The sequence below is a fragment of the Ceratina calcarata genome, unplaced genomic scaffold (genome assembly GCF_001652005.2).
Source record: "Ceratina calcarata isolate Rehan_Ccalc_2016 unplaced genomic scaffold, ASM165200v1 scaffold291.2, whole genome shotgun sequence".
Lineage (NCBI taxonomy): Eukaryota > Metazoa > Arthropoda > Insecta > Hymenoptera > Apidae > Ceratina > Ceratina calcarata.
Window position 1 is genome coordinate 219,559 of NW_017151492.1, and position 17,780 is coordinate 237,338.

General features: G+C 41.6%; 1 protein-coding gene across 7 annotated transcripts in view; it reads left to right on the forward strand.

Annotated features, from left to right (window-relative positions):
• The window catches only part of Mitofilin (inner membrane mitochondrial protein mitofilin), a 36,252-nt gene extending 19,224 nt beyond the window's left edge, over positions 1-17,028 (forward strand). For 2 of the 7 annotated variants that reach the window (XM_018022686.2, XM_018022682.2), the window contains 5 exons: positions 4,636-4,794; positions 7,779-7,882; positions 8,545-8,732; positions 14,553-14,745; positions 15,921-17,028. In XM_018022686.2, the coding sequence (XP_017878175.1) occupies positions 4,636-4,794; positions 7,779-7,882; positions 8,545-8,732; positions 14,553-14,745; positions 15,921-15,968 (692 nt within the window). In that variant the 3' untranslated portion in view covers positions 15,969-17,028. Of the gene's footprint in view, positions 1-4,635; positions 4,795-7,778; positions 7,883-8,544; positions 8,733-14,552; positions 15,173-15,568 lie in introns of those variants that run through there. The other 5 variants (XR_001916562.2, XR_001916561.2, XM_026812598.1 and 2 more) reach the window with 5 other exon arrangements.
• The last annotated feature ends 752 nt before the right edge of the window (positions 17,029-17,780 follow it).

Sequence of the window (17,780 nt, forward strand, 5' to 3'; positions counted from 1 at the left end):
ATCTAGTAACTGTTAAAATTTCAATGCTTTGTCATTGTTTTTATGCAAATGTTCATACAACCTCAATCGCTGGAAGTCACATGTACCCTTTTAAAACCCGGAAGGGTACTCGATTATTTCCGCGAGTTTTCGCACCGCAGGAACAATTGTATCTGCGCGTCGCGTCGTACGGGCGGGCCGGTGTTTTCGGTCCGGTTTACGCGCGACGGATTTGCCATTTCGTTGACTCGAAAAAGAGCCGCTGCGTATCGACGGGAAATCGATCCCGACCGGTCGGACCATCCTTTTGTTGCTTTTGTTGCAGCCGCGAGAACGCGTTCGTGAAACAAGGTCACGCGGTTGGGTAAAACCGGGTGAAAAATGAGGTGAAATATAGAAGGAAATGGAATACAATTTTAGGAGAGGAAATATTTGGGTGCTAAAGGAGAAAAAATGGAATGGGAAGGGGGAAGGAATTGTGAAAGGGGAATCGTGAAAGGAGGAAGGAATTTAGAGGATGATAATAGAATAGAGTGTAATATAAAAAAGGGGCGATTAAGGAGGAGAAAATGGGGGGAAAATTCAGCATGGAAATATTGGAAAATTAATACCAGAGAATACTGTGCAAAAGTTCACTGGATTATTAAGACAGAAAATAAATATGATAGGAAACAATAGAGTCAGAGAGAGAAAAGGAAGAATGTTGTAGGAAGAATTAAAAAAGTAGTAGGAGGAGAAAATTACGTAAAAAGAAGAAAAGCCTGAACAAGGAATCTTGTGATGTTATAAAAGCAGGAAGGGTCGCAATGAACGAGCGAAAGGGTGAAAACAATTGGTGGAAGGTATAAAAGGGTTGGTGCATTCAAAGGGAGGCTAATTGTGAGGAATGTGCTATCGAAATTTACGAGACACTCGAACCGTGGAACGTCACGCGAGCAAGCCACAGCCTGGTCTAGCTTAATCCCCGTCGATTTGATCTCGGTTTTGTCACGAGTGCTGCACTCATAAACAATGAGCACCAATCTGCTAAAAGCGACAGCGAATTTTATTGTTAAGCAGCTCTTATCGCGGTGATGAATGCGACTAATGCAATTCTGGTACTTTTGGCTGAAAAAGGACGTGGAACATTATTTTGCTGTTCAATTTAAAAATAGACGATCATCTTGTCGAAAAATACGTCTGTCATCGGCATAATTCTCATTTCGTACTATTAGTTCATGATAATTATTACACGGCCCTTGTTTCACATTTCGTAACAAAACACCGCCTCGTACTTGCAATTTCGTTCCACTTCTCTGCGCGCATGCATTCATATACGAAATAAAATCCGTGGGAAGCGGTCGAACGTCAGCACGAGTCGGTTTCCGCGCTGATTTCCCCGAGACAGTAATCCTAGGTAACACGGCACGCAGTGCAACTCTTTACCCCGTTCTTCCAACCCCCGGGTCCACTCTCGCTGGCGCTTTCATCGGATAAGCAAACTGTGGCTTATACGAGAATGGAACACGGGAACGCTGAAGGGCTCTCCTGAACTGTTCGTGTTTATTCCTATTTACGTTTTTCTCTTCAGCGATGGCGTTCACGGTTAAAGAAACTGTTTCTTCATTGAAATCGTGAAGTGATTCTTGTTTGATGCGCTAGATGAAACGTATTTCCATGTACTTTCAACTTTCTCGTCTTTTTCGTAATTGTACTCGTTCAACACTTTTACACGAATTAAATGTCAATTGCTCTTTTACAAAGCTAGATAAATACACTGTACGAAATGATTACGTAATGTAAAAAGAGTTCGATCGGTGAGAGTTTCTTCTATTACAAATTAACTGAAGCTAAACGAGCTGAAACACGACGATTTTGTACGAGATCGAATTTCGCCTGCATAATTACGTAATCTGGCCAGCGTCGCATCGCGGAAATTTTCCGGTAATTCTGGCTGGCTGGCCTGTGCTCGTTCGAGCGAGTCGAGACATCGCCACCCTCTCGCAAGTTCGAAGAGAACAGATTCGAAAGTCGTTCCACTATGCCAGGAGCGAACCTATCAAAGACCGTGTTCTTATTTAGCGACCAGCGCGGCGCTTTTTGTATAATCGGGTTACGACCGAGTTCGAGCCGCGATCGATCGCCTCGTTCGCGCTTCTCGGCTTGTTTGTCGGTCCGGGACCAAGTTTTTCCACCAATTTTTGATTTATCCTTCGGAATTTAGGGCACTCGATGTCTGGTTCCTTCGGATCGAAGCGTGTTTGCCGTTTTCTAAAAGAAAAACTGCATCGAACGATTGGCTGGGCGATAAAAATTTCTGTTGAACAATCAGATCGTATAATATCGTCGTTACACATGTTGTGATTGCATTACTAATGGCACATTTTATTCCTACGTAATCCAAGTATTACGTCTCATTAATGTACAAATAACGTCTACATATCACGCGAGAAGTTATTGAATGTGATTCACGATAATTGATAATCGTTGATTGAATTTTCGTTGGGCTCGCTTATATGGACGGACGTGAATTTTCATGTACGAGCCACGTTCCGCTGTGACACGATTTGGTTTACGGAAATGAAATTTCGTCCCGCTGCCCTCGTAAACGGCGGGATCGCTGTCGCTAATAAAACCGAGAGCTGCGCAGGTAGCCGCGCGCCGTCGCGTTTTCCTTCTCCAATTTTCCTCCCGCGACTCTTTATCCCCTTCTTTCTCTTTCCGTTCCAACGTGAAAACACGAGACTTAACTTCGTAACAAGTTCGCGTGGAAATATGTAACCGCCGACCTGACCAAAATAAAATAAGCGTAGGTCAGGAAACGAGTTAGGTCGGGATAAAAACCAGGAGTCTTTTGGTACAATCAGGTTCCAAGAAAAAAACGAGAATTGAGGATCTTAAACGAAAATCGAGTAAGTTGAAAAAATCCATCGGGCGAGGGATTTCGACTGTGTCATTTTCGGGGAAACAATTTGTACGCGTGACGACGATTCCTTGGGGGTAACAGGGGGCAACGGGAGGGGCAGGGCCCGGTGACACGTAGCGATCTGTGAAATTCGTCCTTCTAATTTAATTTGCCCCCCAGTGTAGTTTTTCGATCATCCGTGAATCCCCCTCGGGATACGCTTGTCGCGTTCCGAAACAACCGCGCGTCACGCGTCGCAACGATGTTGATCCTCTGGTAAACGTTACAAAGAGTCCTAAATAATTATCGCGATCCGTGTAAAATATTTGTTAAACGGTAACGTGGATCTGCTTTGTATCCTGCGTGCATTTTAAACGGATTTCATTTACATACAATTTGCATACAACGCTTGAATTATAGAAATTAAATTGTCACACATGAATAAAAACATTTTAATAAAATGGGCCATAAATTAAAGACTAACATTTCGTGAAAACAGATGATTATTTCTTATTTATTAATCGCAGGGTTTCAAGCTGCTACTTCAGGTTTCCAATAAAATCTTATCTCAGCTTTTGAGAATCCGCTGAGAAATATCAAAAGAATAAAACATCGATCCCCCGGTTTTAATCAGATTCGCGAGCGTCTTGGGTCGTTCCTGTCCTCCGCGGTTTAATTAGACGCTCCGCGAACAGTCCGGTGGCAATCGGTAATTGATGAACTGCAAATCGACCGCAGACGGTTTGGCGAGGTGTCCCGGCGCGCGCCGGTCAAGCCTGTCGTTAACGTCGGCCCGCAAGAAAAACGGGATCTATCTGGATCAAGTGGCTCTCGCCCGGATGATTTATTATACGCGTCAATCCGGAGATAACTTTGCCTGAGAAGCGAACCCGGTTCCGTGCTCCGGCTTGCCTTTTGCGCACGTTTTCTAGGATATAGTACGACTTTTAAAAATATTACTCGAACGATGATATTGATTACACCACAAAAGAGTGCGTTCTCTATAAAAAGCTAGCCAAGCATTTGGAGCAGAAGTAGGCTGCTTTGTCGTCAGCACCAGAAATACGCGTGCCTGTGTAACAAAAAATAATAATTACTTTATTTTTAAATTTTCTGTATGTTTCCTAGGTGGATAATTTTGATCTCTGAAAATTTCGCTTTCAACTCTCGTAATATTTGGCCCGAAAAATTTCATTCTCTATGCCTGAGCACGACGTCTGGCCGCGTCTTCCCTGTGACGGGTACGAAACTTCGGAAGACATTATACTTGAGAAGAATATTATACGTTTGAAAGGCTGTCGGGCTAAAAAGCTCCTGGTCCGTTAAAAGGCACATCGAATCAGTTGCTTTCCAGCTGAAATTTCCGTCCTCCGAGCCGAGCCCTCTTCAGACGGTACATGCCTGTGTACATCCTTGCACACTCACGCGTTCTTCCCGTTTCGTACAACTTTTTGCGTCGGCTTCTTCCATATTTACGGCTGCAGTCGGCTAACCAGCAGCATGTGTATCTCTCGTGCGTGTGTCCTTTGAAGCTTCACTATTTAGCGATGAAACCAAAGCGATCCTCTTTCCGTGTGCGACGGAGTGGCGAGATAAGGACCGCTTTTAGGCAAAAATTTAATTTTGTCCGCTGCCTCCGGCTAACTTTCTTCCTTTCGAAAGTGAACATAGTCATTCTTTATATTGAGACTTCTTTCTAACGTTTCAACATTTTCTATAAAACTGTCAGAGGGAACTGTATTAACGTGCTCTTTTATTGACTTCTGTTTTAGCTCGCTTGGAGGAAGAAAGGGGTGCGTCGCACGCTCAGCTTTTGTGGTCAGCGTGCCAGACCTTGGCTCGGGCTGTGAAATCCGCTTCGCCAGGTACTCCCATAGATGAGGCCATCAGGCCCCTCGAACCAGAAATCAGGGCCATCGCCAAGGCAGCACGTAAGTAATTATTTCTTGAAACATGTTGTTGTTTTTTTTTACAAGCGAAAGAGAAAAATTATTATTAACGATCTCTGGTCTGAACACGAGACTGCATTAGGGCTGTAATTGCATGTGGTGTATACGTGGGGTAGTTAACATCGTTGCTATTCACGCGAGGAACATTTTATGAGCAATGAGAGAGAGAGAAAATGCATCACGCGAGACCTCATTGATTATCATTAACTGATACGCGTATACGTGCATTAAATATCGTTACATTTCGCGAAGCCGCTATCAAGAGTTCGAGCGCGATAATCTCGTTTCAACCCTCGCTCCAATCTAATGCGCTAGTCTTCGACCGGAATTCTGTCGCGAACAGAACGGAACGTGAGATAATTTGCGATCCCACTGTGCTATAATGTTCCATGAGCTACGACTGGTTCAATTGTTGGCGAGTTCTAATTTAAAAGTGTGAGAAAGCTTCTTATGATATTCTGTTCAAAGTAGAAATAATTGGGAGAATTGATTATTCTAAGGAATTCGTAGAAGCTGTTATAAGAAAATTATTTTTATTTTGGTTTGCTATTGAAGAATTCTTATTAGAACAAAATTTCGATAACTGGGCACAGTTCTAATTACAGAATCTTTGAATTGTTTTAAAATAAATATCGTTTTGCTGCGAAGATAAATTCCTGTTTCTCAATATGAACGGAAATCCCAAGGACCGTTTCCATAGACTGAACAAACGGGAACAGGGAGCGATACGAATCCCCTCGCACACCCCGCTCATAACTCTTTCCTCCCTAACGAAGTAGAAAAAAGGCGTGCTTGAACAAGAAGCAAGCCCGTGTAACCGGGTCGAGCAGATTAGTATTCCCGGTCGTGCGACGATTATATTTTTCTATATTTTATCGCCGGCCACGACCAACTGAAAAATTGTACGGCGATCGTTTTAATTTCCAGACAGGGAAACGTGGTGGGGGTGGAGGGAAGATTTACGACTTAATCGGCGGTGAACGAGCATAAACGCTTTCGCCCGACGTGGCGGCGTTGTTCGCGTGTTAGCCGCATTAATTATGCAACCGCGTACCCGTTTAATCGTGGAAAGCATTCGACTGAACGTTTATCGCGCTCGTCCCTTTTTTTTTTCCATCCCCTTTCCACCTTAACGAGAATGGGTTTGAATCGTTTGGGCAATCACGTACGCCTCTGAGATTTTTCCAACTTCGCGATTAATAATGGAAATTGTGGCAAAGTTAAGATTAAAAGGATACAGAAACGAACTTTCATAAATCCTTAAACGAGAGCATAATCAAACTGTTACTATGCTTGAATTTGTACGATAAAAGAAGAAAAAATCTGATATGTATAAATCTCCTATGTGTATGATTTAACTTCTCTTTCAGATTAAACTTTTCAATGATGAATTTGTGAAATTATAATATGGGAATATTACAGAGTTTCTATGTTTGTAGAGGGATAATAACTTAAACATTAATAGGGCAAAGCCGTGAAAATTATGCGAGTTATTACAACAGATCAAAGTTTAAATTATGGGATTTTCTGACCGAATCCTTGTAGAATTCTCCCTAATCGAACCCTGGAGACCCCTCCTTCCTGAAACGTATGAAATTTCAAAATCTGCTGATAGTAAATCCTTCGAGATATATTGCCTCCATTTCCAATTATCGTACATTCGTTAGCTAACAAAATTTTATGTAATTATTTAAATGTTACGTAAATGTTTAAACATCATAAATCTAAATGTTCTATTATTTAGTAACATTAGTCTTCAGTCTGAATATTTGTCGCTACCTTTTACCTTGTGTATTTTATTTAAATATCTTATCAGTAACGAGTTCATGAAATTTACGATTCTATTTTATCCTCTTTCTCTCGCCGACTTCTGTGTGGAAACAAAACGTGAATTCTATAGAGCTACGCGTACTCGAAACCCAATGAATATTCGCCCGAGCGGCAGTGCTGCGAAAGCTCATTAACCGAATTAAATAGCCGCCTAGCTTTCGGGAAAAGCCCGGTCGATCGGTTGAAATCAAATCGCGTTCACGCGCTCGTCGATAGACACAGAATAGCCTAAAATTGGATTCGAGTTATTAAAAAGATATCCAATCTTTGTTCCTTTGATCTTTCGAATCAAATTTTAGAATCGGTTATTGTGAGATCAGAAATTTTATGAATCTAAAAATATGCTTTAGAAATTATATTCAAATACATTTGTATTAATTAAAATTGAAACGAAGTCTAGTCTATCTTTTAATTTCCTATATTGATTTCTACAACAAAAATTATAAAATAATATACTATAATTCCAATCATTTCTGGTCACCATTTCAATTATTAAAATCATTTTTGTCGACGTGTTTAATTTAGTGTTTTTGTAGTTTGATCATAATGTTGGAGAACGACAGAAGTTAGCAGCGACGCCAATATCGTAGGTATCGCCGGCGAACGAATATAAATTTTAGGCACCTCGGAAAGTGAGAGGGCTCAAAGTTTCCTGCACCGTTCCATCCCCCGCGGGGTCGTTTATCACAGTTTTCCGGCAGCGGCATTTCGCAAAATCGCAAAATAATGTATTCCACCGAAGTAACGGCATCTGGCGTTAATGCAATTTGTTTAAAGAGTGGTTTGGCCAGCGTCAAACGTCCCCAACCCCTCCAGATGTTAATCAATTCTCCGGTCGGAAATTTCGGTTAATGCGATAGCGATAATTTCACGCCTCTTTTTCCACTCCCTTTCCCATCCTTCGTTCGTTAATTGTGATAAACTGACCGATCGATTTTCCTTTGACTTTTCAAGTTTAATTTCGACGGACGATATTGAATTTTAGTTAGCTCGGCCAGAATTTATGTGCCGACCGGTACCTCAGTGTAAGATTTTAATTTATTCAATTAAATTTTCCAGTTCGCCTAATAGGCTGAATGATTAAATGGTTATTGACATTTGGTTAACCCTCGCGTCTTTTCCATGTGTTTTTTCAGCGAAAGAGGATCCTTTGGTGGAGGCAGCCATTCAGGGAATTCCTGAGGTAGCCGCAAAGAGAGGAGTATTCCCGGAAGACGTCCTTCGTGCGAGATTCCTCAAGGTAATTTTACGCTGACCTCGTGTTTAACCATCTTACAATCCCCCAGAAACAATCTCCTTTCTACAAACTTGAATCAAATTTATTTCCATTCAAAAATCTGTTCCATTATAATTAACTAACCGCGCCGTGTGTCTTAACTTTTATTTAATTCATTCCTATTTCTTTTCATCTCTCGAAAAAATTATCAAAATTTGTGCAAACACGCGTAAGTTTATTCCCTCTGCTCGAGGAATTTCTCATTACGTTTTACTCCCTGAAATTTTATCACTTTGAAAATTATTATTATACGTCTGACCTACGACGACGCTTCCTCGTAAATCCTTTTGCGCGAGTTTTCTCCGAATGGTGCTTTCCAAAAATTGTTGGATGAAAATTTTTTCATGCTACCATTCAAAGTTCTTCCACGAAATTTCATCCTTTGAGGGAAATGTTAGAGCTAACTTAAAGCCTGATCACCATTTACGTTTGTTTCTACTATCGAATTCGCGAGAAGTTTTTCTTGGGAATCGTGAGGGTAGATTGAATTCGAAACCGAGTTTGTCCCGAGGAAATTTCAGACAATGTCGTCCGTTCGGCTGGAGGGTAATAAATTTTCTCACTGAAGCGTTTACTTTCTTTCTTATATCGCGTGAAAAATTTACGAGCCGGAAACCGGGTTGCAGGTGGAGGAAATGGCCAGACGATTGGCTATGGTGCCGGAGGAGGGTGCCGCGTTGCCGGTCTACATCCTCAGCTATCTCCAGAGTTGTTTGATGATCAAAAACGCCAGCCCCATACCACAGCGCGAGATCGAGGACCACCCGATCGACGTCGACTCCCTCAACACTTACGATATACTCCATCGGGCCAGGTAAGTGCCTCTCCTCTAAAATTTTATTTTCCATTTTAACGCGGCCCTGTCTACCAGCCATTTTACACTCTCCTGTGGCGATTTAACATTCAATATTCACTGCGTTGATATAGCGTATTATAAATATGAAGAGAACAGCTATTTCTTCAGAAAACGTGATAAAACGCTTGTAGTTTAAATATATAATGTCTGTAAATTTATAATAGCTTTGAATATTCTATTGAAAATTCAATTAGTTTAAGTATCCTCAGACCTTTAAAATCGTTCAGTAATTGTAACGATTTACAAACTCTCACAATGCAGTAATATGAAAACAAGACTCCATTGAGCTGCAAACACGATAATGCTATTACGAGGTAGAAATGAGATGGGTTTATTAATTAGAGGGTGAAAACGACGTACTGTGAAAAGAACAAGGAAATTAATTTTCCGGCCGGTATCTCGGGTTCACGCGGTTCGGTTTATCGACGCCGCGTTTCTTATGGCCGGCTGCGGGATTTGATGACGGTGTTGTCGTCGGTTCTTTGTCAACCGACACGTTCAATGCTTTGTTGGAGCCCTTTGGCCACGGGGTGAAACGAGCGGCAATCGATGCTCGCACGCAACCAGACTTTTTTTTCCCCATTTTCCTTTTCGTCTTTCACGCCACTATTTCGTATCGTTAGACCGTTTACCTAATTGCTATTCTCAGTGAAAATTCACGAACTAATTATACACGTGACGAATTCCAATTTTTGTTAAATTCTAGTATTTTGACGAAGGATTTTTTGCTTTGAGAAATTGCGACCATGCGAATAATAGTGCATTCGGAGAAGTTTATTTAATGAAAACCGTAGGGCGATATCGTTGAAGAAATATTGCAGATCCTTTTGAGAATTCTGCAGTTCGTACTTTTTGCATGGGGAAATTCTCTTTAGCGATATGAGCGTTAAGGCTCGTTTGGCTTCGTGTAGCCGCATGACGCGCATGGAGTATCGCGACGTTAACTGCGTATACACGGGGGGGTGAATTAGGAGTAAGTATAACGATACGTGACGTGGGTGTGGCGCGTGGTATTCAGCCGACAACGAGATAACTTCTGACTTATCAACGTGGAAACGGTGTGTTGTAAGTCGTAAGTAACGGAGAACGCTGGAAGATAATCGCCGTAGCACCGGCTCTCAGCACTTTCCACGGTTTTCGATATTTTTATGCAAATCTCTAACAGTCGATCGTTTGTATTTTAATTAAACGGTGAAAGTTGCAAATTTTTCTATTAAACAGCGGGACTTTATCTTTTAGTATGCTCAACGTTCATAAAAGATATCCCGGCAGTGCTTAATTTAAAAAATTTTACAGATAGAATTGTTGAGAATTTTTTACGAATAAAAATACACAACAGGATTTTGTATCTCTGACACGGCGCAGGCTTTTTATTTTCGTACTTATAAAGGATCTAACAAAAAATTTGAAATTCGCGGCCCGTAATCGCTGACCCCCAATAAGTTTCGGGAAATATTAAAAAATGCAAGTACATCCGGAGCCAGGCTGAAATATGGCAATTTCGGCGGGCGGCGCGGCACGGTAGTGAATTTACCGGGCGCGTATTGCGCCCTTCGCGCGACGGCGGACGGGGGCAAAGAGCAGAACGAGGAGCGAGGGAAAAAAAAATACGGCATGCATAAAGAAGTGGACGGATAAAACGCGCGCGGTCCGCAAAATATGCATATCATAGATACGCGGCTCGTTCCGCAGCGAACGGTGAAAAAGGAAGTGCTTGAATTCGCGTCAGACCTACTAACTCCGAGTGGTGAAAGTACATCCGGTGTTGGAGAACGGGAGAGGAGCGGGCCGTCGCGTCGGTGGGTGAAGATCGGCGTGGGGGGGGGAGTTGAAACGCGAAATATGGCAGCGCAAATACGCACGTCGCGGGTTCCGGACACGAATTCCTGGACGCGAAATTTACAGGAATTCGCGTTGCGCGGAAAAACAGGCTGAACGCGACGCAAATCGGCCGCGTGGAATCGTGAAAGTAATTAAGGGGTTAATAGAGGTAGGTGAGATGAATGGATGAGACAGGGTTATATCATAAACTATGCCAGCTTAGGCGTGGGAGATGATTAAGTGATGGATGGCGGTCGGGTAATTAAGTTGTATATATTTTAATGAGACGCAGCCCACCCGCTTTTTGTCGCGTTTAGTTCATTCTCCCGGCCTTTTGGAATGTTTATGCTTCATTAGCCTTAGCCCATTTACGTATATTAAATTTGAAAATCAACGGCGTGAAATGATTTCATGGTTAATCGCGGAAATGTTGTAGTTCAGTAAAACAATTCGCTTCCTGTGAAGCATTCGTAATTCTAAATATCGAATAAGCTAATGATTTCAAGTGGGATCATTGATTCGGAAGGAGTTAACAAGTTTATAATCGGAAACAGCAGTTTCCTCGGTTCCAGTCTTATTGATCCCATAAATCACGGTTGGCGGTCGAAGGAACCGGGAGCTGCGGGTAATATCTCGGGAACGAGACGAAAACACCTGGGCTAATATACGTCGAACACAGCCGAACGGCGGCCACGATCGTTTTGTTCGAATCTTTCCAGTTTCCTGGTTCGTGTCGTCGTTTTGTCGCTCGTTTCCGGCGCAGAAAGTTCACCAGCGGCCGTAAAACTGGTGGCTAACACGAGGAGGTCGGTCCCGGCTTCCTGGAAACCAGCCCGGTCCCGCCTTTTGTTCGTGGGATCGACCTCGACGGAATTGGCCCAGTTCATTATGCAGCAGGTTGATTAGATTCGAGGTTCGAGTGTCGGCCGGATGTTTGGATTCGCCCCGCCGATTTCAGGTTTTGTTACAGTCTTGCGTCGCGCCGGCTCTTCCGCCCCCGCAGCTTGCTTTGTAAATTGGTATTTGCGGCCGTTCTATCGCGTAAGCATTGTCTGCCGGGACGATAGCGAATGGAAGGGGGAGACAGTTTGTTTGATTGCTTTCTTTCCTGATAGTGGGCGGATCGAACCACTGCTTTCGATCGCTTTAGAATTTTATTTCATGTTTCACAATGCCGATTTACATGTAAACTGATTCAATGGATGATTGACATTAGCAAAACTTTGAAACTTTCACTGTACAGAGATACTATTTTTATTTTATCGTCTAAATTGAATTAAGGTTGTACGAGCCGTACGATCTCTGCCAAAAGTTTAAGACATGTAATAAAAAACTGTGTCTAATATTTGAAGTAATGAACTTCCAGAAAAAATTATAATTACAAAGGAGTCAGGTTTATAAAATTGGTCGACCTGTTTTTCTCAGTCATAAGGAGTTTTTAACGTATCATTTCTAATATTCTAATATATACATTGGTTTAAGTAGTATAACTCAGTACGTCGTGTATATTATCTGCCTGTACTACTCGGAATTCTTTAATCTAAATCCAGCAGTATTGCGTTTTTCCTTTTCAATTATTTGAGTATCACATTTGATTGAATACTTTCAGGCTACATACGCTTCTGTTAAAGAAAACTAAATTGAATTCTTTTTTCAAAGGATCCTCATTTGACCACGAAGGCAGTCGGAATTGGTTTCCATATTTAAAACTGGGAAGAGAATCAATTTAAAACCTCGAAATTACCATCTGCCCCCTTGACCGACCGACTAATTCCCGTTTCCATCAAAATGAAAATCGCCTCGGCGATAGGTCAAATATTTTTCTGAAACGAACGTAGACCGCGGCACTTCTTCCCTTGAAATTAAAGTTACCGTCCGCACGAGAATTCGCTTTAAGGTCTCATCCGGTTAACGATCCGCGGGGGCTGAAATTAAAATTAGCAAAGTTCGAATGGGAATCGAAGTGCATTAGCCGCTGCGGTCGAAGTTTAGCGAAATTCAATTAGGCGTCGCGGTCTTTTCACTTTCGTTTCGAACCGTTCTCGCTGGTGTGACTAACCGATTCAGTGGCTCGTTTGCAGAATAAAAGCGGTTGATCATACCGCTTCCTCGGCGCCGTTAAACGCGATATAACAAATCGGACGATCCATTGAATATTAAATAGATCGTGTTGCCGTTTGACCATGTTCCATTTCTCTAACCAATTTATACAAACATGCAAACGTGAAATGTGATGCACAGCGCAATATTAATTTCAATGTTGTCCGAAATCCTCTTGTTCGATGTTCTATGTTATACGAATGTATTTGCATAACAAAAGAGCGAGGCAAAATATGAACTGAAAATATTGATTTATCACGAATTTCGGAAAGCTATATTGACTTTATGGTCGGGAAATCTTCTGAAAGTCGTATAAATATATTATCGAAAGATTAACGTCGTGTCTACACGTGGGACCATAATGTCATGCTTCCGAGGCAAATGGCACTGTTTCAACACTAGCAAGTGTCGATAAAAAGGAGGGGCCATAAAATATTAAATCTTAATATTGAAGGTGGGCTTCCGGTCGTGGCAAAATGTCTTGCCCACGACACCGATGCTTCTGTTAAAAAATTTACGCTCTCCCTCTCTCTCTCGCTCTCTCTCTCTTGTACACACGTCGCTGTTTGAGGATGTTCAGCCTGGTTCGTGACCAGCCTCGAGGTTTGCACGCGGGAACGTGTGTTTGCGAGAGCGTGTTCACGCGTCTACGTGCCCGCGGTCGATCACGTATATAAACGGCCTGGAAAAACCGACAGAGATGAAAGTTTAACACCCGGCCGGTTGCCGCCTGAATTTTAGTAGTAACTTCTTCATTTTCTTTTCCTCTAGAAAAGTTGCTTCGGCAAACAAATGGCTGAGAGTGTATTGGAATTTTGATTTAAGAGAATTGTAGAAACGGTACAAAGTGATTTTGGGCAATTGTCCATTGGGATTAAAGAAATAATATCTATATAGCTGCGATCATCTTTGTCGAAGCCTTTTAGATGTTTCTTCTTGGCAAACTTCAATTATCATAAATATGTAACTATCAGACAACGTTATGAACAGATTAAGCTATGTTAATCACTATGATAGGAAATGATTTGAATTTTTAATTTAATTGAGAGTTCTCCTGTGATGTACTTCTGCAATTTAATGATCCATTTGTCATTTACAACCGTCCCAATTCACTTGTCACTATCCAACGTTCTATAAAGCTCAGTGGTTTAGATTCTTCTTATACGAGCACACACACACACACACACACACACACACACGTGTCTATCTTTTTTTTTACCTGTTTTTGTACAACGGAATTGCAGCAGGCTTCAGTTTCATTTCGGAGTTGCCAGACAATCTCGCAGTGCGCCCGCCTATAAACTGCAGGATTCTAATTAAAACTTGGAGGATTTAACGTTTCCCTTCTATCTTTGTAATTGACGTATTGTAAAGCCGGTGAGGGAACGTTAAACTTTTGAAATCTGTGCCGAGATTTTCCGTTTTAAAAAAAAAAACTTTCACTACCTAAGTTCCATTGTTTCATTAGGTAAAAGCTTTTACTGTATTTATTGCCCTTCTCCTTTTCAATTAAATTGGAAAAGTTAAAGTACATATGGTACGTCGAGTTAAATGAAATTTCTGTTGTACCGCTGCAAAATTAACCAAAGCTGCTTAACACCTTTTGTTTGTCTTATTTTTCAATTCCACTACTACAACTTTAGCTAATTAAATGTAAACAGTTTTTAACTCCAAATTTGTTTCCAAACTTGTGGCAAATTTTTAAATGCCATGCATGTTGCACGATCATAGATCCAGCATTGTTATCAATTTCTAATATTTATAATTTTCTTGTTGTCATTCAAGAAATTCATTTGTAAATCGGAAAAATTCTTCATTTAATTATGAGAGAAGAATAGTTTTAATATTTGTTTGCAGGTATTGGCTGGACCGTGGTGATTTCAAAATGACACTCCGCTACATGAACCTGCTGAAGGGTGCGCCCAGGTCCATTGCCAGGGACTGGATGAACGAGACCAAAATCATGTTGGAGACCCAACAGGCGGTGGATACCTTGCTGGCGTACGCCGGTTCCATAGGTCTGGTGTTCCTCGGCGCCGGGGACTCGAAGGTCAGTCGAAACGATTAGAACAAGGGAACAGACGCTACATAGGAGAACAATTTTTTTTTTTCTCTAGTTTCGTTAGGCTTTGTCCGTCGGAACGATGAATTCGATTCGTTGGATTGAGTGCTTTTGAAATGATCTTTTGAAATTGGAGCATGCAGTGTTTCATGTTTATAACTGCTGAGGTGCATACAGGTGCTGACAAATATAATGGATTATGTAAAAAAAAAAAGAAAGTATTCTCTAGTCGACAGTTTTTTATAACTTCTTCATTTGTTTGGCTCCCCGATAATACATTTAAACATTCTCGTTTTCCGACTACTATTTTTGCGAATCCGAGCGGATTACGGAACTCCTCGGATTTCCCAAATGCTGTAAGTGGAATTGAATCGCCAATAAAAAGACAAATAGCTACATTCGTTTCCTGAAACTATGTACTATTTTTGTTTTCTTTTTCGCCCTTTAGATCCACGATGAATCACGTAATAGAATTCATTTCTTCATGCAATTGTAATTCTTCATTGTCAAGCTCTTCATTGGTGCGATGTTACATACAGCATACTAATTATGAAGCTGATATTCATTTCTTATATTCGCGCTATAGATATCCTTTGAAAGGTTTGAAGCATAAATAATGTTTCTCTAATAACCAAGTGAAAAGTTCTATCTTAAGTCCACAGAATAATGAAACTGTAATTTAGTATAATACGATGGATCAGTGTTTTTAAAGAAGAGTGCTTCAAGCTTTTCCACATTCGTTTCCACACTACATTTCAATCTCATAGAATAGAAGTTCAATCACTACTGAAAGGATTAACCGATGTTGCAGCGTTAACAGCACGATGCACGATTTTTTGCTTGCAGTAAAAAAGAGAAAAGACAGAAAAAGACCGGTAAAGACCGACACAAATCGAAACGACTATTCGCCGGCCAGAGTGCTCGTCCCTTCGTGAATTCTCTCGCGTCGACAAAGAACCCTCCCTCGAAAAGAAAGCACACGAAAAAAAAAAAATACCAGAAACCGACCGAAACGAACCGAAAAGCGAAACCGCAAGCCGAGTGAAAACGAAATCTCGAGACCTCGAAAAAAAAACTAAATATGAAAAAAATGAAAAAAAGAGACGATAAAAGGAGGAAAGCGCAGATACTGGGAAAAACGTTCCTTTGCTTGTTGTTCGAAGTGTTCCAGTAAGGCTCGCGCGGAACAGGCCGTGGGTCGGCGAGCATGACGAAGCCGAAGAGAACTCGCGCGGGAACGCCGCCGAACTGGCGGAAGAGCTCGCAGGACGACGAGGAAACGTGCCGGGAGAAAATGGTCGTACGCTGCGGTCCGGACCACCGTGAACCGAGTGCTCGGATGGGAAATGTGGGAAACGATCACCGGGGATGAGAAACGAGCCGGACTCGAGCTCCTTCTGCGATCGGATTCCAATGCGATGACGGAAACGAAAGTTCTCCTGGTGCAGAGAGACGCACTGGATCGCTCGCTTTAAATGCTATATCTATTTTTATTCCAATCGAGTTTAGGAATTTCACGGTAAGACTGCTTGGAATTTTGCTGTCCAAGCTTTGGCTCCTGTATAAAATCACAGTCGCGGTATCTCAAATCTTACGTTTTAATTAAAATGTTTATTCTATTCCTTCGATGAGAATCACATTTTTATTGAAATGTTTGTGTGCGTGTTATTTGAGTGTCTGGGATTTCTGAGAACTGGATAAAAAGCGAGAGAAAGTTTCAATCGTAGGGATGTTTCCCGCAAGGTTAATTCATTTTGTACCGCGTCTCCTGTTAATCCAGGATTTGTCAAAACGAAACTACGCCATATGGAGCTCGTTTCAAACGGGAAAGCGAAAAAGTTCATGAGTCCCGGCAATCCTCTGGCAAAAACCAGGCCAAACTTGTTTATTTCGCACGATTCACTGTGTTTCGTTTTACTAAAAATGTTGAAGTAGGAATTGCACCTAACAAAAATTGTATATAGTATATCGAATATTTGAAACTTCTCAAATTACATTTGAATATTACACCAAATATCCTCAGCGTACAAAGAGATCTTTCGAGAACGTTTCCGCCGCGAGCGAGTTTCTTGTTTCCTAATCTATCTAGACAATCCAAGGTTATCTTGAATTCCTTATACTTATTATATTACATATTATTATAAATATTCTCGATCGACCGTGGATCGTCTAGGTGTCTTGTGGAAACCGTGCGAGTCGGACGAGTGAGAACTGCCTAGCAATTAATAGTGAATGATAAAATAAACGTTACGTCGATGCCGTCTGAACGAACCGCTGTTATTTCTTTCACCGAAACACAAGACCCCTGATCAGAGCGAACAGTTTCAACCCCTTAGAACGGACCAGAGGTTCCTCTCTCCATAACTCGAAGACACGTTCAACTTTTTCGGCGCACGTCATTAACGGGACTAGTTCGAAAGACACGTGTCTGTTTCTGTTCTTCTTTTCGCACGGAAGCTCGAGGACTCATTTAAAACGTGCCCTAGTGGAAAACGTAAGAAAAAACGCGTTTTCCGTGTCCATCCACTTACCTCTCGAGTGTTTAGGGTACCTAAGCAGGCTCAACGGACACAACGGGCTAAATAGAGCTTCTCGTCGTTCCGTGAACACGAGAAGCTCGAAAAAAATTATGCTAAGGCTTATAAAGGGAATGTTAAATGGAGAGTGAAATGAGGGGTGAGGTCCCATGTGTCGAGGGGTTGATGGTTCGGATCAAACGAAGAACGAGACGAATTGGCAGTGAATTTACGTGATGTAAATAGTGTGTTCATCTTTGTAGATTGCGTTGCGCTTCGGTGTTAAACCGGAAACCGTCGAACTGAACAAACAGTTTCTTGGTGCGGGGCAATAAAATGATAATTCATCGTTGCTTAAAATTGTTGTTCTTCTTCTTGTGAAATTCGAAAATCACTCCCATCTTGTTTCAATAATTTTTATCCCTTAGGTACTTTCATCTTCAAGACGCCTGAGTGTGAAAAATTGTAAGTATAACAAAAATTATTGCCTTTCTTTCTTCACTATGT